Source organism: Patiria miniata, unplaced genomic scaffold (assembly GCF_015706575.1).
Source record: "Patiria miniata isolate m_02_andy unplaced genomic scaffold, ASM1570657v1 HiC_scaffold_9, whole genome shotgun sequence".
NCBI lineage: Eukaryota > Metazoa > Echinodermata > Asteroidea > Valvatida > Asterinidae > Patiria > Patiria miniata.
In genome coordinates, this window is record NW_024037076.1 from 14,968,392 (window position 1) to 14,986,436 (window position 18,045).

Below are 18,045 nucleotides of genomic sequence, written 5' to 3' on the forward strand. Positions count from 1 at the left end.
TAGGCCCCTAACTGTTGTTAAATCACACAGGCATGCAACTGGGAATTTATAAAAAAAAACGAGGAAACTCCAAACCACACAAGACTTTGAACAGCATTTTTCAATTTGTAATGGCATTCATGAGAAGTAAAATACGAGGAAATCAGCGGATCCGAGGAAAAGTTGCATGCCAGATCTCACATTCATAACTGCGCTATCATGCTATTTTCTCCTTAACCCTAACTGAACTCAACCCATCAAAGCCATCGTTGAAATCTGTTGGGATGGGTACAGTACCCCTAAACTGATGGTCTTTTACATTGGGTTTGGCATACCTCCAGAAACTAAGTCCAACAGTGTGTGTGTACGATTTCCCATGTGGGTGTTGGAATTTGCCAGAATGGGTACAGTTCGTAGTAAATTATGCTAGGGAATTAAAGTTAATATGACTGGGGTCGCAGATTTCATAAAACTCACTCAGTATCCACTTCGTCAAACAGCCAGCTCTCTGGGAAATTTGACCGCACTAGAACACTCTCCAGATTGACTGGGTCACTGCCACCCACAACACCAGTCCTACCACCCCTGTCAGCTTCTGTCATTGCCTTGCAGCACTCAAAAAAGGCGTCCATTTCAGGCGATTCCAAATCCAGACGGTTACGCCTAGCGAAGTGTTTTGCACGTTGAGCACAATTCATGCTGTCTGGGTCCTTTAGCTTCCTCATTCCCTTCTGGCAATAGCGCCTCAGGGGTGCAAGGTATTGGTTTACTGCAAATATACACATATGGAAACACCATGATCAATACATATAACTTTGTTTTCAAATTAGTTTTAAGAGGCTTTACATTTATTTCAGCAGTAAAATTCTACTCTGTTAATCTGTGTATGTGTGGCAATTCTTGAAAACTACTTACAGATTTGATCCTGCTCAGTCTGACTAATTGATCTTCGTGATCTTGTGGCTTCTGTGGGACAGCCAAGAGCTGTAACACAAAGAGAAAAAAATTGTCAAAAAAGATAACAAAGAAACAAAATAGCAGTGTCATCTTAAGAATTGGTCTTTGGGTGACCATGCTAAGCCATACATTCAGTGCCCCAAACACTCTGACTACACTCCTCATACAATCCAAAGCACCCCAGCACTGTTTGGTTTATTAATTTATCAATGGTTTCAGTGATCAGGGAATAAATATGTGTTTGGCCGTGATTTAACATGTTAAAGAAATACTTCTCAAACCAGCCACAGATAATGGCCAAAGCCGAAAATTATCCACGTCCAGGCCCCTAGCCGATTTTAAAAGTACTTGTTTAATACCAGCCAAGCACATATTTATTTCCATGCATATAAACCTTTCCGTCAAACAGTCAAAACAAGTCAAAAATTCACAGTTTTCCAACAACTTTGTTCAACACTTTTGAATCATGTTTTGCGAAACAACCCTCTTGCCATTTCTCTAGTATGTGCCTCGCACACTTAGTGCTAAAAATCTCCTTTTATGGAGATTAGCGCCATGTGGTGTGGAACGCAGCGGTGCAGGAATTAAGTATTTCAAGCCAGTTGGTGTTTTATAAGCGGTTTAAAACCACCAAAGTGAGGGCCTTTCGACCAAAAGGAACGGGTAAACTGTCTTAGGTATTTATGAATACATTTGAAAACAAAGTAATTTGCTGGAAAAGTCGTGACATCACTCAGAGGTCACCTTGTTGCAACCATGATTACTGATTCTACTTCACGAACACTGCATCGGCCCAGTGAACACAGTGGTATCGCTTATGACTGTTGTGAATCTGTTTCATAATTGGCTTGATTCTCTTCTCTGAAGCGAAAATAAGCACACTTTGGTTGTAACTGGTGTGGTGACAATCTACTGAGAGGCAGTGAACCATTTTCAGGTACTAAGTAGGGAAAACGTTCTATAAAACTGTGATATAAAATTGCCGTCTGTGATCGTGTGTGTTAAACATTCTCGAAATTTGTCGTTTTGGAATGCACATGAACGTGAACAGTTGTTGAAGATGAGAGCCTGACCAGGGGAGGTGGTGATGTCGCACTTTCTCAGCATATACTGGTGCTAAAAGGTTAATCAGTATAATAACACTCTGTATACCTTCTCTTTGAGGAACGTCCACACCTGCATTGGTCATGAGAGTAACTCCAGCATCCTGAAAGTAATTACAGTAATTTCATTACCATAGTTATCTCCTGATTCAAATTCTGCAAATTGTTTACCAAAGGTCGAAAGTTACTTATAACATGTTCAGATGAAATTTGGTTGATTGTCTGCAGAACACTATCTGCAAGTGCCACTGACAGTCTTGATTCAGAACTAAATTTGTTTGGGGGCAGAGAAGACAATTTTTTTGCAAATAGGATTTGATATTAGAAGAGGCTGACCATCCAGTCTGCAGGCCAAAGGGAGTAAAGTAAAGCAGTAAAGAAGGGCGTTGGTGGGAACTCTCTTAATGCTAGGGGCCTTCTTTTCCCTTGTTTTATTTTCTATAAATATATCAGGAATCTGTGGAAGGAAAGGAGATAACAACAATGTGGTCCTTATATAGCGCTATATACCAAAGGTCTCAAAGCACTTCACATGGACGTGACCTCTCCCATCCCAAGGGTGGATCCAGAACAACATTTTTTTTGGGGGGGGAGCAAATTTTTTTTTGGTATACCCCAAAAGTGGGATCCAAAAATTACGGGTATGGGCCCCAAAATCTTTTGGGATTGTAGTTGCACTGTGGTGCGATCTGAGGCAATTTCTGACCACTTTAACCAAATTTGTTTGAGGAAAAGATGATGGTCTTCGCAGTGCCTGCCTTTATTGCGACCTCACTTTAAAAAAAGAAAGAAAAGACATTGGGTTCGTTTTTAAGGGGGCGCCATGGCCCCGTTGCCGCCATGGCCCCGTTGCCCCCCCCCCCCCCCGATCTGCTCTTGTCCCACCATAAGATCAGCCAGTGATCAATGCACACAGTCATACAACTACATGTACATGCATGTATGTGCAATAAGGCCAGGTATTAATTATCAGTCAAAATAAGAAAGTCTAACCTTGAAGATGGTTGCTGTCGTGGGGCCGCCTCCTGGTCCACACCCCAGATCATAGCCAGCCATTCTCTTGAATACCTGCAGAAACAGACAAGGACAATGGATTGTCCAACAAGCACGCATCTCCAGTTTGGCACTTGACCATAACATTTCAACAAAGCTAGTCAAATCGAATAAATTCATACAGAATTTTCAGAATCATCTTGGGAAATCAATACACTCGTAATTATCAACTTGCTCTTTCTAGCCTAGGTTTGAATCACCATTACGACAAAAGAACTGATCTTTGTACAAATTTCGCTTTTAATAGTTTATAAATCAGGTAAATTTAATGAGTGCATGGTTCCCTCAATCAAACGTTTACACACTATAAAGCTCAGATCTGGCTGTACAGTTGAGGAATGTTCCTGTTCATTCAATAGATCTAAAACAGATATACAAGATTGAGCCTAATTGATTGATGGAGGACCTCTAGATTGAGGAGTATTTTTACATCGATGTAAAAATACTCCTCAATCTAGAGGTCCTCCATCAATCAATTAGGCTCAATCTTGTATATCTGTTTTAGCATCGCATTTATTGTCCACGAATTTTGCTATTTTACACAAGAGATTTCTCCTGCAAAGTAGTAAAATGTTGGTATCCCGGACATTTTTTCAACTTTTAATTTTGTTTTTCTTCATTAAGTCAGAATGGGTTTTAGCTGTCGTTCATTCAGGACACAACAGGAGAAATAACTTCTTTTCAGTAATAAAGTCAGTGATGATGGTGATCAAACCCTCTGTATGTCACATAAATCAGCTTGCATCATGAGTCATTTACAATGTACCTCAAATCCCAAAATTCAGAGCATCTTTCCTTGATGCACACAATACCAGAGAATCATAACACACACAAGTACCTTCTGTTGAGTAAGTCGGTGATAATTACGCAGGGTAAATATGGCTTCATCCACTGCAAGCAGACCGATGTTGGTGTACTCATATGCACTGATCCGCAACTCAACGTTCTTGTCACTACCATCTGTCTGGAAGACCATTACTTCGTCGCGACTCTCTTTTTCGAGGCCTTCAAATTCCAAATGAATCTTGTCAAAGAAAGAAAAGACGGAACCAAATTTATGCGTTAATACAGCCACCAAGTTAAAGAAAAAGAGCCACATGTAATGTTTTAATAAAGCCTAAACTATTGAAAAAGCATAAAATATGTAATATTTTAATAAATATATATATTTTTATCAAAAAGAAATTGCAGGAAACCTCATCAACAACATTTTGGCCAAATGGTGGATCTGCCCTCCTTTTTAAGTTCAAACTTTCCTGTTTTGTCTTCTTGTTTATAGACAGCATTTTTTGAAAATAAATGTGGGGTGGTGTTTGATGGTAAAGAATATCAGTTACTTGTAAAGTACAGCTTGGCCACACAACATACCAATCAGCAAACTGGGCCAGATACCATGTGACCACTTCTTAAAGCTACTAACTGAAACTTCTGCCATATAGATTAATTAACATACTAGTTTATTATTGTGCTGCATGGTGAACAGCATGCACATTTGCCAACATTTGTTTTGTTCATATGACGGGATATATCAGGCTCGTTACTAAATGACATTTACATTCTTAGGGACGATGCCACGCATACTTTTTCTACAGAGAAAATGGTCCAATCTATTAGTATGTTACACACATGAAGGTGCACATGAATGTGCTCTAGACAAGTACTTTCAAAGATCTCATCCATACTATGATGTAGCCTTGGTCAAGGCGTTCGTCATTATCTGTCAATGGGTACGGTATTCGGCGGCATATCCTCGCTATGCAGTGCATGAAAAAATATAGTGCAAACAGCGACCTCATGGGGCCACTATTTATGCAAATCATTTGGATCAGATCAAACGCCTTGGTTCAATCGTCGACGAAAGCTTGTGTTTTTCTTTATTTTGCGCTAGATTTCTAGCGCATGACCTCATATGCGAATACAGATAGGTGTTGGCGGGGCCCCATTTGGAGTGTCCAATCACACCTTAGTAAATCCCAACGTCATCAAATTATTTGCAGCTATTCGCATTTCGCAGACGTATCAGAAACCACATTTTTTGTGCATTGGTGCTCTGTGCAAAAATGTGAGACACACAACGTGTGTCTATGTGTGTTATACCTCTCACCGCTATAGTGCGCTATGAAACGATTTGCATACAGATAGTGGCCGCATGAGGTCGCTGTTCGCGCTGTATTTTTACATGCACTGCAGGATATGCCGCCAAATACCGTACGGACGGATAATGACAAACGCCTTGACCAAGGCTAACTATGATGTGGCTTTCAATGTCTCAGTACCGGTACTGCCCTACATGCATTTGCTTTTGTAAACTGTTTGATGTTTTGTGACTTACAGGATTTTCACACATCTCCCGGACTTCAAAGAACAGAGAATCAGCGATGATGTTTCCAGTTGTGCTGGCGTAATACGCAACCACCCGCGCTGACGGTTCCATGTCTTGAGTTATCCTGATTCCAAGGTCCATGTTGGGATTGATCTGATGTCGGGATCCCTCGTGTACAATCTTGCCGCCAGCGATGACCTACCAAAAGATGACAGAATGACCCATCATAAAAACTTGTCTCTTTTTGTGCACTTCTAGAAGCAATGACACTTAAGTCCGTCAACTGCGAAACCATGTTTTCATAAAACATGAGGACCACTAGACGATAGTACAGATTTTGTAAAAATAAAAGAAGAAGCTTGCCTGGCATTTGTGCCAGCCTTTGGAGGAATAAATTCAGAGCTGTGCCAAATATACGGAATATTCAAATATGTGATCATCAACTGCATATTAAACCAAATAGCATTTATTTTCCAAATATTTGAAAAAAGTAAGCTGTCTTGATAAGGAGATGATGAAAAAACGTATCAGTTGCATAGTGTTATAGTTGACGCATGATTTGCAAGCTTCAATGAGGCCAGGGATATCAACTTAGATTTTGGCTTTAAAATCACTCTAATATCAGCCATTCCACTACCTGTTCTTTACCCAATTTGAATAAGCTCTTTGTCAATTTTTGACAAGTGCAGGCACAAGCAAATCCCAATCAGCTGCCAGTTGGCGCATGTTTGACTTGATTGGTGTGTTTCAAAATAGACTATTCAAATATATATTCGATCAAGTCCACGTTGGAATAATCAGATATTAAATTATTTCAAAATAAACTGCTCTAGGCTACTTAAAAACACAAGGTGAGCTTACTTAAAAACAAATTATTGACAATCCTCTGTTATCTTGAACTTACAAAGAAGTGGAGAGTTTCAACATTATCAGGATGTGTTAACTGCACTTCTATGGAGCTGCTCCTTCCAGTCTAAAAGCATCAAGAGAAATACAACACAAATTGAAATGACAAAATATTGCTATGTTTACTCCCTGTAGCTAGGGTTGTAGTTAAGTCACTTGAGTCGAGACTGATGAGCAACTTGTTTGAATTGAATGGATAGGCCTACATGCAGTATCTTGAAAATCAATGACAGGGACCCTATTCTTTATGAAACAACCCAACTTATCAATCCCTATTACTATACCTCATACATATTCATGATCAAGAGCCGAATTCTCACTGGTCAATTCACCATCACGTGCCAGAAGCTATTTTTGCTGTTTTCCAAGAGTGCGCGCGAGTATTCACGCACAGGGTAAATACACATGCAAATCCGGTAGTAGACTGGCGCACGGGTGACCTTGCACCGGTCTACTACACATGCGTATTTACAAAGCAATCATGGAGCTGTCGCACAGGTGAAGTATGCACGTGCGAACATCGCCCGAGCTAGCTACACATAAAAAGATGGTTGCCCACGTAAATGTTAATTAGCGTTTTCCCGAGCTCAATGATGCTGAACTTGAGAATTTTTGGGCAAATAAAGATGCTCCTGTACTAAAAACAAGTTGTTGCAAACAACTGTATTTACAACTTTGTCACTGTATTGCAAACGAGCTGAACTTTTCTGAGGTTGAGCAATACAATTCTTCTGGTGAGCTGGACAAACTTCTGGACAAAGATTTTATGCCCAGTTAGTAGAGTTAGTGAGTTAGTAGGCGCATACTGCAACGGGATAATTTGGCAACTGAATATTTATGAGGTATAGTAAAACAAATATAACATAGTTTATTTCGGGTGGACAGTTGATATTAGCTCCCCTAGGTACTGGAAGTTGACAAACTAGTTCCATCCGCTTCGCCTGCGGAACTAGTTTGTCAACTTCCAATACCTCGGGGAGGGAGTCTCGACTGTTCACCCTCAAACCATGTTATATTTGTATACTGTCAAGGGACTAATAGTCCTGGATTGGGGTCAAACAACTCAGGAGGGTGAGGACGGACACAGCACACTGTCCGAAACCTGAGGTTCTACACTCAACCAAGCAACCAAGGTGGTTCTTTCCAGAACCACACTTTTTCCAAGAAGAAATTACTTTCCACATGGTGTTACCCGCAATCTTTCTACTCTATCTCATCCGCCACGTAAAGCTTCAAGTCATATCTAACTGTTTGACCATAAAGCTGGTCATTTTTTGGTCCCTTTCTGCTTACCTGTGTCCGTCTGTTTCCTCCTGAGGATGGGCGATGAACCAGTAGGAACTCACCGCTGCTTGACTCTTGGGGCAGGACAATGAATGTACCCTGGCTCTGGGCATCGTCACTCAAATCACCGTCTCTAGTCTCCAACTGTAGATAATGTCAGAAAATCAGTTGGTTTACATCTAATATTACTAGATAAAATAGGAAGGAGATATAGAAGGAGCTTTAAATCGGCTCTGAAGACCTATTGTTCTCAGAGGCAACGTCAACATAAATTGTGAACTTATTTCTGCATAATTACTGGTCAGGGTTGGATAATATGGCAAGCACCATGAGCGTCCATCTGTGGCGGACACCGGGGCTTCACAAATCATCTTCATTTATTCATTTAAATGTTTTTTTTTCAAACAGTTCTGGTAGGATCAAAAGAGGGTGCACTCTCAGCACTCATGCATACATATATTCATAGTATGTCGCAGGCTTTTGAGAATTAGATAAATAATACAGAAAAAAGTTATTTAAAAAAGGTATTTAAATCAGAAGGTTCGTGGATTTGTTATAGAACTTAGAAGTATATATGCATGGGTGGAAGTTTGAACCTCATGAGGCCTTTTCCCTTGCTTCTCATTTTACCTTTAAAACAACATGAATGAGGAAGGAGCAATTCCTTACAACACAGAGCTTAAGCTGAGTTTGTAGTGTCAAGAACACAAAGGCAAAAATTAGACCCAACCATTTAGGGAGAAAGCTTCAAAGCCAGAAGGGGTCCACAATGAAATGTTCTTCATGCTTGGTATTGCATGACAAACCAGAACTTTTTATATAAGTTTGAATTATTTGATGATTAAATTGTCTACACTTTCCTTGTAAGCAACTGAAAAGTCCAGCACATAAAAGCCAACTTGGTTAAACAATACCCATACCTGGCCAAAGGCTGTCTACGGGCCAGATGTTCAAAACCACACGTTAACACAATGTGATCACAAGTTTGTCGCAATCAATTGTTGCATATGGTAACTTAATATTAACACATTTTGAAGTGAATAGCTACTTGAATCATTCTATCAGGCCATTTTCAGTCCGTTTTCCCGTTCATTACATATAAGCCTTTTGGCAATACTATGCAACAAGCACAAGATAGGCTGAGATGCATTTATGGAAAAACTGTTAGAAATTCACACAAAACATTTTATAGCTAACATAGCTGCATGAGACCATAGGTTACAAACATTTTCTAGAGGTGTAGGAATTGACCCTGGCCAAAAAAGGAAACCCTCATACAGTCAAAGGACTCATGAAATTTGGTACCAAAACCTTAAAAACAAATTTACTGCTACATATTTTTAAGACGTTTAAGTTTTAACAATGGAAACAGATCAGCTTGTTTGGTGATGTACAGCATGCCATTATACAGAATCCCTTTCTTCCTAGAATTGCCTCATCTTTGAGCTCATACATCATGAGCAGGATGTGTTCAGAGCCATACAAAATGCACATGCGATGGGCGTTCGGGTATGAAAGCGTTCCAGTATTCAGTAATGGCTAACAGAACAGTCACTGTACTTTAAAAATTGGATTGGTGTACAATTAGCTCGGTGTGTTGATGAATTGTGAGAGAGGCATATCTCACAATAAAATAGTGACTGTGCATGCATACCACATGCATTTCCTTCATGTACTGATAACATAGGATTTCACTTACAGTGATGGTGATCCCAGTTGCATCTGAGGGCACATCAAGCCTGAAATCCACCTCGCCTTGGGAGCCCGATACCTTAGTCAAGGTTTCTTGAGCATTGTTGGCCAGCGAACCCTCCAGTGCCACCTCACTGTCATTCTCCAGCTGAGCCACTGCTGAGACAGCCACACTAATACTGGCAGCCGGCAGGCCACTGATGAATTGGACATTGGCCTTAATATTACAAACATACAAGTAATAAACTGGTAAATAAATGTATTCTCAGACATGTTCAATTAGCACAATCAATTTTGATTACTGTCACATGTCAATATTAAACACTAACATGTATTGCACAACATTTGACTGAGCAATCTGTTTTTGATTGGTTGCAAACATATATATTGTGAATGGTTGGAAATGTTTAAATGCATCCCTACAGCGTCCATGTTTCTATTGTGCAAGATTTGGACATAAAAAACGCTCATCATTTGTGACTGAATCTCCTATGTACATGTAGGAAAATGATACAATTATGTCATAGGCTGCTAAGGGGACAGAGAATTCAAAATGAGCTACTCATTCATGTCATTATATTACAATCTTGGGTCATATTTATCAATGAGCAAGATATTGTAGGTTGATCAGCTTCAGTCAACATCTTTTGTCTTGCAACTCTGATAAGATTTTATAGGTTTTCCTGAAGACTCTTAACCACTTTGTGCCAGATCTAAATTTCGAAAAGCAAACTTTCTCAGTCAACTACTTATATACGGCCAAACGCCACAAATACTGATTCACAAGAGTGATTTCAACAGTATTTGTACAATAGTTCTTGCCGAAACCACTTATGTTTCAATATGACGTGTGCACAGGAGCATAAATTGCACAAAAGGCTGTGCATAACAACCCGCACAATTGGCCCACACAACAGTCAGCACACATGTACAGTCCACCTCCACAGACTTTGTGTGTGTACAAAAGGCAGGAGGGATTAGCTTGTTCAGACATCACCTGGGTGCGAGTCGAGGCAATCTTGATGTCTAAATCCGTCAGCCATGCCTGCATGCAAAAAACAGCCAGTGCATGTTATCATGGCCTCCGGCGCGAACTGGTTAAAACACTTACCTTTACAGCAAATGGCAAGCCTTTCTTAAAGTATCGCTGTGTGAGGTCCCAGTTAAACTTGTAGGGTGTCCTGCTGAAGGTGACATGAGTGTTGTTGGTGTTGATGGTCTCGCCTGTGGCTGTGTCTGTCACGAAGGCCTGGATGACCAGCCGCTTGCCCATCAGTGTCTCAGCCCAATTCTCCAACGTCACATCAGCCATTGTCATTCTCTCATAGGCACGGCCATCATTCAACTGCATTCAAAAAGTTTACTCCACTTATTAGTTCATCTTTCAGTTCATCTTTCAGTGAGGCTTTCAGTGAGTGATTGATGTAGAACTAAGTTCTACATCAATCATCATCAAGTATTTGTAATGAAATTTATCAGAAATATGTAGACATTATCAATTACCTCGCCTTGCTTTATCTGAAGAATTGTCAGATTTCCATCGTCGGTGTACACTCCATACTTCACAAGATAACTACCGACCACTGTCTCACCAAAAGCGTACCTACGAAAAGATGTATTCAGTAGAGACCTCATCAAAACAATGACAACACATACTTTTCAAGCAACATTTTGGAAAAACAAACATGTGAGTACAGTACCCAAAATTGTGTATCCCCAAATTGCTTGGCATGCTGGTTACACAATAAACTACTTGCAACTGCTAGATGATGATGATGATGACACCAAAAAAACGCAACTTTCAATGTGTAGTTGTGTGAACATTTATATTCTACTTGGATCTTTCCAACTACCGTAATTTCCTGCGGATAAGACGCGTCTTATCTGACTTTTAAACCACAAAAACATCGCTGCGCCTTATCTACAGGTGCGCCTTATCTGGTGTCGCTTGAGTTTTTCTTTGTGTGAAGAATTCTTTCAATGCCGCAATCAATAATGCAGTCAACCAAGGCTCAACTCTCCAGACATTGTGACCGTATTTTCATTCCAACAATGCCGCGATGTGTTGATCCCCCATGATCGTGCTTTCATTCCAACAATGCCGCAATGCGTTGATCCCCCTTAGTGTTCGTGCTTTCGTTCCAACAATGCCGTCATACAAACGTTTTTCTTTGTGGCCGTTTTTTCATTCCGAAAATGCTGCAATCAGAATTACTTAAACGTTTGGAAATCGCATTCACTCAAGTTCTATTGTGTGAACGTTGAGGGTGTTTATTGTACAGGATATCTTCGAAGTCTGCTTTAGACTTTAGCCGTGTCCGCACTGGACTCTTTTTTTGGAAGGTTTTACCGAGACGATGGTAAAATGAGAAATGGTCAAATGTGACCACTGTCCGCACTTGGACTTTCGACACGGGAAAATTTACCCAGGCAGCGTGGGAGAAGTAACCGAGCTGTCACAGTGTCAGTATAATGACTCACCGTACACAGAAAACAAATTGCCGATCACATTTTCAGCCGCCGATACGCACAGTAATATTACACACGCCATTTGCATGCACAACATAATCGTTTACACGATATTATTTCATCTTGACACGCTAAATCTTGACGAAAAGGCCGATAATTCTGACGCATTTGTGATGCACGTCGTCGAAGCCATGCCGCTGTGCAATGTTCCGTGCGGCAGCAGTGCCATCAGTATTCGTTGGTTCCCATCGCATGCTTACAGAATCGAAGCTATGATGTGGGCCAGGAACCAGTGACTACGGCCTACGTACGGTACCAGACCATGATGTTCCGTGCATGTTCCGTGCAATTTGGATCGTAGAAAATAACATACATCGGTGGAGAAAGAGAATTTCCGCAAATTAATTCTCAGAACGTGATCTCTCTTCTCTGTGTATGTATTTGTCCGTTGAAATATATATTTTAACGAGATTTTACCGCTCGGACTTGATGATACACCGCAGCGTGTTTCTACAAAATGTTCGGCCACTGCACGTGCAGGTTCGTGCGGTCTCTGTATGCATAACAGGGCGCTCGGGCCGGATGTACGCTTTCCTGAGCCGCTTTTACCGACTCGCACTGTCCGCACTGGACTTATCGTCTCGGGAAAAGTGCTTCATGGCTCTACATGTGACCAGCCATTGTGGTTACGGTTTAATTCATCCTCCGAATAGTGTGATCGTTCTAAGGCAACACAATGGCCCCTTTGTGGCGATGTACCGACACCGGGTGACGCCTGGTGTTCTTCTGTGTGCGGTCAAACATGCGTCTTATGCGGCGGTGCGCCTTATCTGTTGGCGTTTGAATTTTTTGTGTGTGATTTTAGGGACCTGCGCCTTATCCGCCGCGCGCCTTATCCGCAGGAAATTACGGTACATGTATTATCAGTTTGTGGGAAATGTGCTTTAGAGCCCAAAAGGGCACATTCCGGACAAAAGGGGCCCTTTCCACTTTGCATGGCTATATAGCAGCTAGCTACTTCATGAAAACTTCACATACCACAAGATAATGTACCTGGTACTTTAGACAGCCTTTCTTTTTTGTTCTCCCCCTTCCCCCCTCTCTCTCTCTAGCCATGGCTGGTATCAGTAGGCTATACTGCTGGCATAGGTTGACTCTAGGATGCACTGGCCTTGTTTGCTAATTGGGTCTCTTTTGTTTAATGAAAGCAGGAAGGGTTTGCCCTGATGCCAAGACAGGGCAAGGTGAGCTAAAGTTATATATTCGTACTGTGACTCTTGCTGTGGTTGAACGGATGGTGGTCCGAATGCATTTGGCATCAAAATTTAACCGTTTTCTGAGAGTTGGAAATCCTGTTGTCTGCGATTCTCTGTCAGGGTTTTGCTGCATAGTGGATCACTCTACAATAACTTACCTGGCAGTAACATAGGTGACCAGATAGTCAGTTTCTGGTACAATGTACTTCTCTTGGGTGCTGACCTCAACATTAAACTTAGGCAGCACTATAAATCAAAAAAGAAACAAGTTTATTAACACTCCCATTTGATTTGAGCTTTCAGGATTGGTTTTTAATTCAGGAATCATGAGCACAAATGTGAATCGTGATTTCAGCCAAATTTATACCATCCCTGGCGGAGCAGCCTGGTGGAAGAACATGTGGCGTTTAGCACATCTTCACTTTGTTATTTGGACTGGTAAAGGTAAATATTAGGATGTGTTGGCAATTTTTGTGTTTCTATAAATAGAGGCTTCTTTGGGGTTTTCCCCCAGACTTACCATACTCCTTTACTTCAAACTGGATTGAGGTGTTAGCTTTGAACTGGAAGATAACAGAGAACAGTGTCAATAACAATGCATTAGTAGTTTCTCAAGTTATGGATAATGGTGTACACCTGGTTTTTTGGTGACTGCTCTATGTTCCGACACCCCTATGTTCCGACAACCTGCACATAAGACTGTGTACTTCCGGTTAGGGTTAGGGTTAGGGTTAGGAATAGGAATATGTGCAGTCGGAACATAGGGGTGTTGGAACATAGAGGTGTAACCGGGTATTTTTGTTCAAGTCACGCACTATTTCTAATTTTTCTGCTCTATGGATAAATATTACAATAAACCACTGAAACTGTGAAGCAAATCTTTATTTTGTGCCGTTTGTCGATTTGTCTAGTCACAAGCGATCGTGCAATATCATGTAGCACCACACTCAGGGTTTTCCCGATGGGCCAGTAGTAGTGATCAGATCAACTCGAAAGCCATGCTTGCATTTCCAATGCGGTCACGTGGCCAGCGATTGAACCGCTGGCGTACTGGCTGCAATTGGGCCAGCGGTAGCGATCATGCTGACTGGAAAGCAAGGATGCCAGATCACGATGGCATCGTGCACGCTGCATCCACACGTCAAAACACAAACTGCGTTCGGCAATTATGGCTCATGTAAAAAGTTTCACAATCTTTTTAAGCAGTATACTGGGAGCGCAATATTGAGCACGCTTCTTCAAAGGATTGCAGCGACCATTGCGGCTGCTCTGCGTCTCCGGCCTTCCTGTGTGATTGGTCACAGGTCGCTTGGATCACTGTCGGTTGCACCGCAGTAAATAGGCTGCTTCAACGATACTACGGACACTAATAGTCTCTTCGTTGCTTTTCTTTACCCGAGTTTGGGTGTATTGGTTTGGGTCGAGGAGATTTCGTAACTTACAAAAGGATTCCAGTTTCTTCTGTGGCCTAATTACACAAGTTTATTTCTGCACATGGCCATTTTGAGTTCGACTTAACTGAGTTTCCAGTCTGAACTTTCAAGTAAGTGCGGGAACATTTATACATGATTTGCTATTCTTTTGACGACAATAAGTTCTTGCTTCAAGTTAACCGGGTTTTTGAGTTAACCAGTTTTGACTTATCGAGATTTCACTGTACTCTCATCCGTAAAGCAGCTCTATTTGTCTGTCTCTGTGGTTGCATGCATTTCACCTGTTTATCACTTGATGAAAATATTTTGTTTTTCTTTTTTTTTCAACCTTGACATTTCACCAACCTTATGCCCGTAGTAAGCAACTACTGTCCAGTTCCCAAAGACAGGGAGTGGGGGAAAGGCAAAGTTGATAGTCAGGAATCCTTTCTGTGGTGCTTTCTCGTAGCGATGAACAATGATTTGATCTGGGTTGACAATGTCCACCTTCAACTAGTTTGAAAAGAGAAGAATATAATGTAAATAATCTGACTTCCAATATCAACAATTTTCTCTAGAAATAAGAAAAGAAGCATAAAGGTGCACACGCCACAGATCCATGCCCAGCCATTTTGGACAATTAATCGAAGGGTGGATCCAAGGGCAATGTTTTTTTTTTTGGGGGGGGGGGGGGAAGGGCTAACCACCAATCAACCCTGCCCCTCCCCAACTGACCAATGTTAATTATTTACATTATGGAGAAAAAATCCCAAATGTCTTTAAGTTCCCTGAATAACATCATCACTCAATTTGCAAAAGTTGATTCTCTGCTTTGGGCATTTGGTTTTTTGTGTGCATTGTATCATCCAGCCCCCTCCCTTTCCCCCAAAAAACTCTCTTTGAATATTAATTTTAAGTATTTTAACATGTACACATCAACAAACTTGGTGTACAATTGGACAATTAAAACAAACCAAAATGAAAATGCTCACGTTATGATAAGTAGGATGCATTTTCTGATCGAGTGCAACAACACGGATATCCACTGCAATAAAGACAAACACAAAATAGAACAAAAAATATTGTTATCATGTCCTTTAAAATCAATCTGAAGATAAGCAACAAGCACATCACTTATCTCTGATGAGACATTCAATATTTCACATTTATTTTTAGAGCACACGGTAAAAGCAGATTTCCCGATAAGTGTCATGATGACAGTAGTGATATCAAAGGAGTAAAAGTATCCTGCCCTGATCTCGATTTCTAATGTATAGTGAACATTATTAGTTAACATTATAGTTAACATTATAGTTAACATTATTAAACATTCTTTAGTAAGTATTTATAAAGCCCTATCTCAGTATCCAAAATCTCTGTGCTATCCGTGGGTCAAACCCTGCAGGTTTTTGGCAAACTCATGTCGTCACACTGGCAAGAACCCATCACAGCTTTGGCACAGGTCTGACGCTCTACACAGGTACAATTCAGCCTGGTCAGGACCAGGGTTCAAGAATGGGTAGGAAATCAACATTTCAGCTGACCCATGTACAAGTAAAGTAAGTGCGTACTTGTACTACATAACTACAAAAGGGAGAACAACAGATTACAGATCCTTTCAGTCCTTGGGAGTTGGGTCTTTTGTTCAAAACGGTCCTCTGTGGTAGGTTTGTGTGCTTAGTCTATGGGAGAGTGTTATATTGCAGGGACAAAGGAAAACACAAAGCATTGTCTTTGGGAGTATAGTAAAACAAGAGTGGGTGAACAGTGAAATGTATGCCTTGTCATCAACTAGTGTTCCATCTGACCCACATCTGCTCACAGTGGACCAATAACTGTTAGGCAAATGATTGTGTGGAAAAAGTCTTATAATGACCTCGTTGGGTTGGCGTATACAGTGGCTTATCTGTCTGAATGAAGACAAACCCAGACTGGTAGCTGAGTAGGATAGTACGTCGGTCATTGATCTGGAGTTGTGGCGTGTTGGCAGTGGCGACCAGCGTGATAAACTGCTGTTTGCTGGTATCCTGCTGGGGTAATTGGTCCCGGCGAATCTGCAGGATTGCCTCTTGCGGGTTATCTGAAACAAATTGCAGTGAATGACTGTAAAATGCCTCCTTTACATTTTGCTAAATGGATGCATGACTTGCAGATTGATTGATTCACCATGAAAACACCATGTATCCAACAAACACTCTATAATTGATACAAATTTGACTAAATAGATCTGAACATGCTTTGTTTTAATATAATAATCATGCCTGTAAAACGGACCCCCCAGAAAAAAACCCATAACGACCAACCTACTGACCGACCGACCGACCAGCTGACTGACTGCCCAAAACAGTCCTCACTCAAACAGCAAGGTAACGAATATGTATTAAAAAGCAGACAGTCAGTCAAAAACTTATTTGTATGAACAGGGGACAAAACATATTTCTTGTTAATTGTAGTGTGCATCAAACCAGACCATAATACCCTGAACAGCCAGACATTGCAGGTTCCTGAAATATAATTAAGGGAATAAATGTGTGCTCGAGAGGTTTTAATCACTCTGTTTAAGACTGTTAGAGTCTGGGTGCTGATAATTACCCGAGCCGGAGGCGAGGGTAATTATCAGCACCCAGACTCTAAGCAGTCTTAAACAGAGTGATTAATACCGACCGAGCACATATTTATTCCCATTCATTATAAAATACCTTTTCGGTAAAAAAAAATCAAGTAATTCGTTAAAAAAATCCCGATTTTGATCAACAAGTTCACTCCAGCTTTTTGAAACATCCCTCTAGCAAAATAATGGAGTGTTCAGCTGGCGAGTAAGATGTAAACAACCCTTTTATGGAGATTGACGCGCCCGTAGCACGTTCTGCGCGATGTCGCGCAGAACGCACCTGGGGCGTTGCGTTTTGAATTTAGAACTATAAAATTCGGACTCACTGGTAGTGTTGCGCATGCCTACCTAAGGATTGTGAACGTTCAACCAATGAAACGGTAAGAGGCACTGGATTTTTAGGAGTCCACATTTTATGTGACACTGGAAAAGTGTTTAAGACCAGCTAGCCATGTCTTTATCATCCGTTTAAGACCGGCCACGTGACGGGTTCTCGACCAATAGGAATGGCTAAACTGTCTGAGGTATTTATGAATATAATATAATACTATGCTTATTTTCTTGAGGAGTATTTTGTAATTTGTAAATGGCAATGCTCAATGAATACAGGGTTAGTAAAAAAACACGAAACCAAATGTCGGGACCATTGTTTTAGTGAAGTTCTGCATGTAGCACTTTCAAAATCTCAGATATGAAAGCCCAATTCATAAGCTTTCTATTAGAACAAGAATCATTCAAATTACTCATGTACTTAGCAAGTTGTAGAATTTTAAACGTAACCAAAGTTTTAAAGTTCTGTCAACGGATCACAAAAAAGGTAAGTGTTCTTTCAGCAAAACAAAAAAAAATCACATAGGGATGTGTGTGAATGGTTTTCGTTGTGCTGAAAGAACGCACACCTTTTTTGTGATCCATGGACAGAGCTTTGAAACGGTGGTTGTGTTAAACTTTGCAAAGTATATGAGTGATTTGAATGATTCTTGTACTAAAAGAAAGCTTA

General features: G+C 40.8%; 1 protein-coding gene across 2 annotated transcripts in view; it reads right to left on the reverse strand.

Moving 5' to 3' along the window:
• The window catches only part of LOC119720601 (complement C3-like), a 55,191-nt gene that overhangs the window by 26,504 nt on the left and 10,642 nt on the right, over positions 1-18,045 (reverse strand). For both annotated transcript variants that reach the window (XM_038190335.1, XM_038190334.1), the window contains 16 exons: positions 16,311-16,514; positions 15,427-15,479; positions 14,801-14,947; positions 13,543-13,585; positions 13,181-13,268; positions 10,801-10,900; positions 10,409-10,642; positions 9,305-9,514; positions 7,615-7,749; positions 6,320-6,388; positions 5,425-5,613; positions 3,931-4,116; positions 3,033-3,107; positions 2,089-2,143; positions 895-963; positions 457-748 (listed from right to left, as the gene is read on the reverse strand). In XM_038190335.1, coding sequence (XP_038046263.1) covers positions 457-748; positions 895-963; positions 2,089-2,143; positions 3,033-3,107; positions 3,931-4,116; positions 5,425-5,613; positions 6,320-6,388; positions 7,615-7,749; positions 9,305-9,514; positions 10,409-10,642; positions 10,801-10,900; positions 13,181-13,268; positions 13,543-13,585; positions 14,801-14,947; positions 15,427-15,479; positions 16,311-16,514 — 2,149 coding nt within the window. The remainder of the gene's footprint in view (positions 1-456; positions 749-894; positions 964-2,088; positions 2,144-3,032; positions 3,108-3,930; positions 4,117-5,424; positions 5,614-6,319; positions 6,389-7,614; positions 7,750-9,304; positions 9,515-10,408; positions 10,643-10,800; positions 10,901-13,180; positions 13,269-13,542; positions 13,586-14,800; positions 14,948-15,426; positions 15,480-16,310; positions 16,515-18,045) is intronic.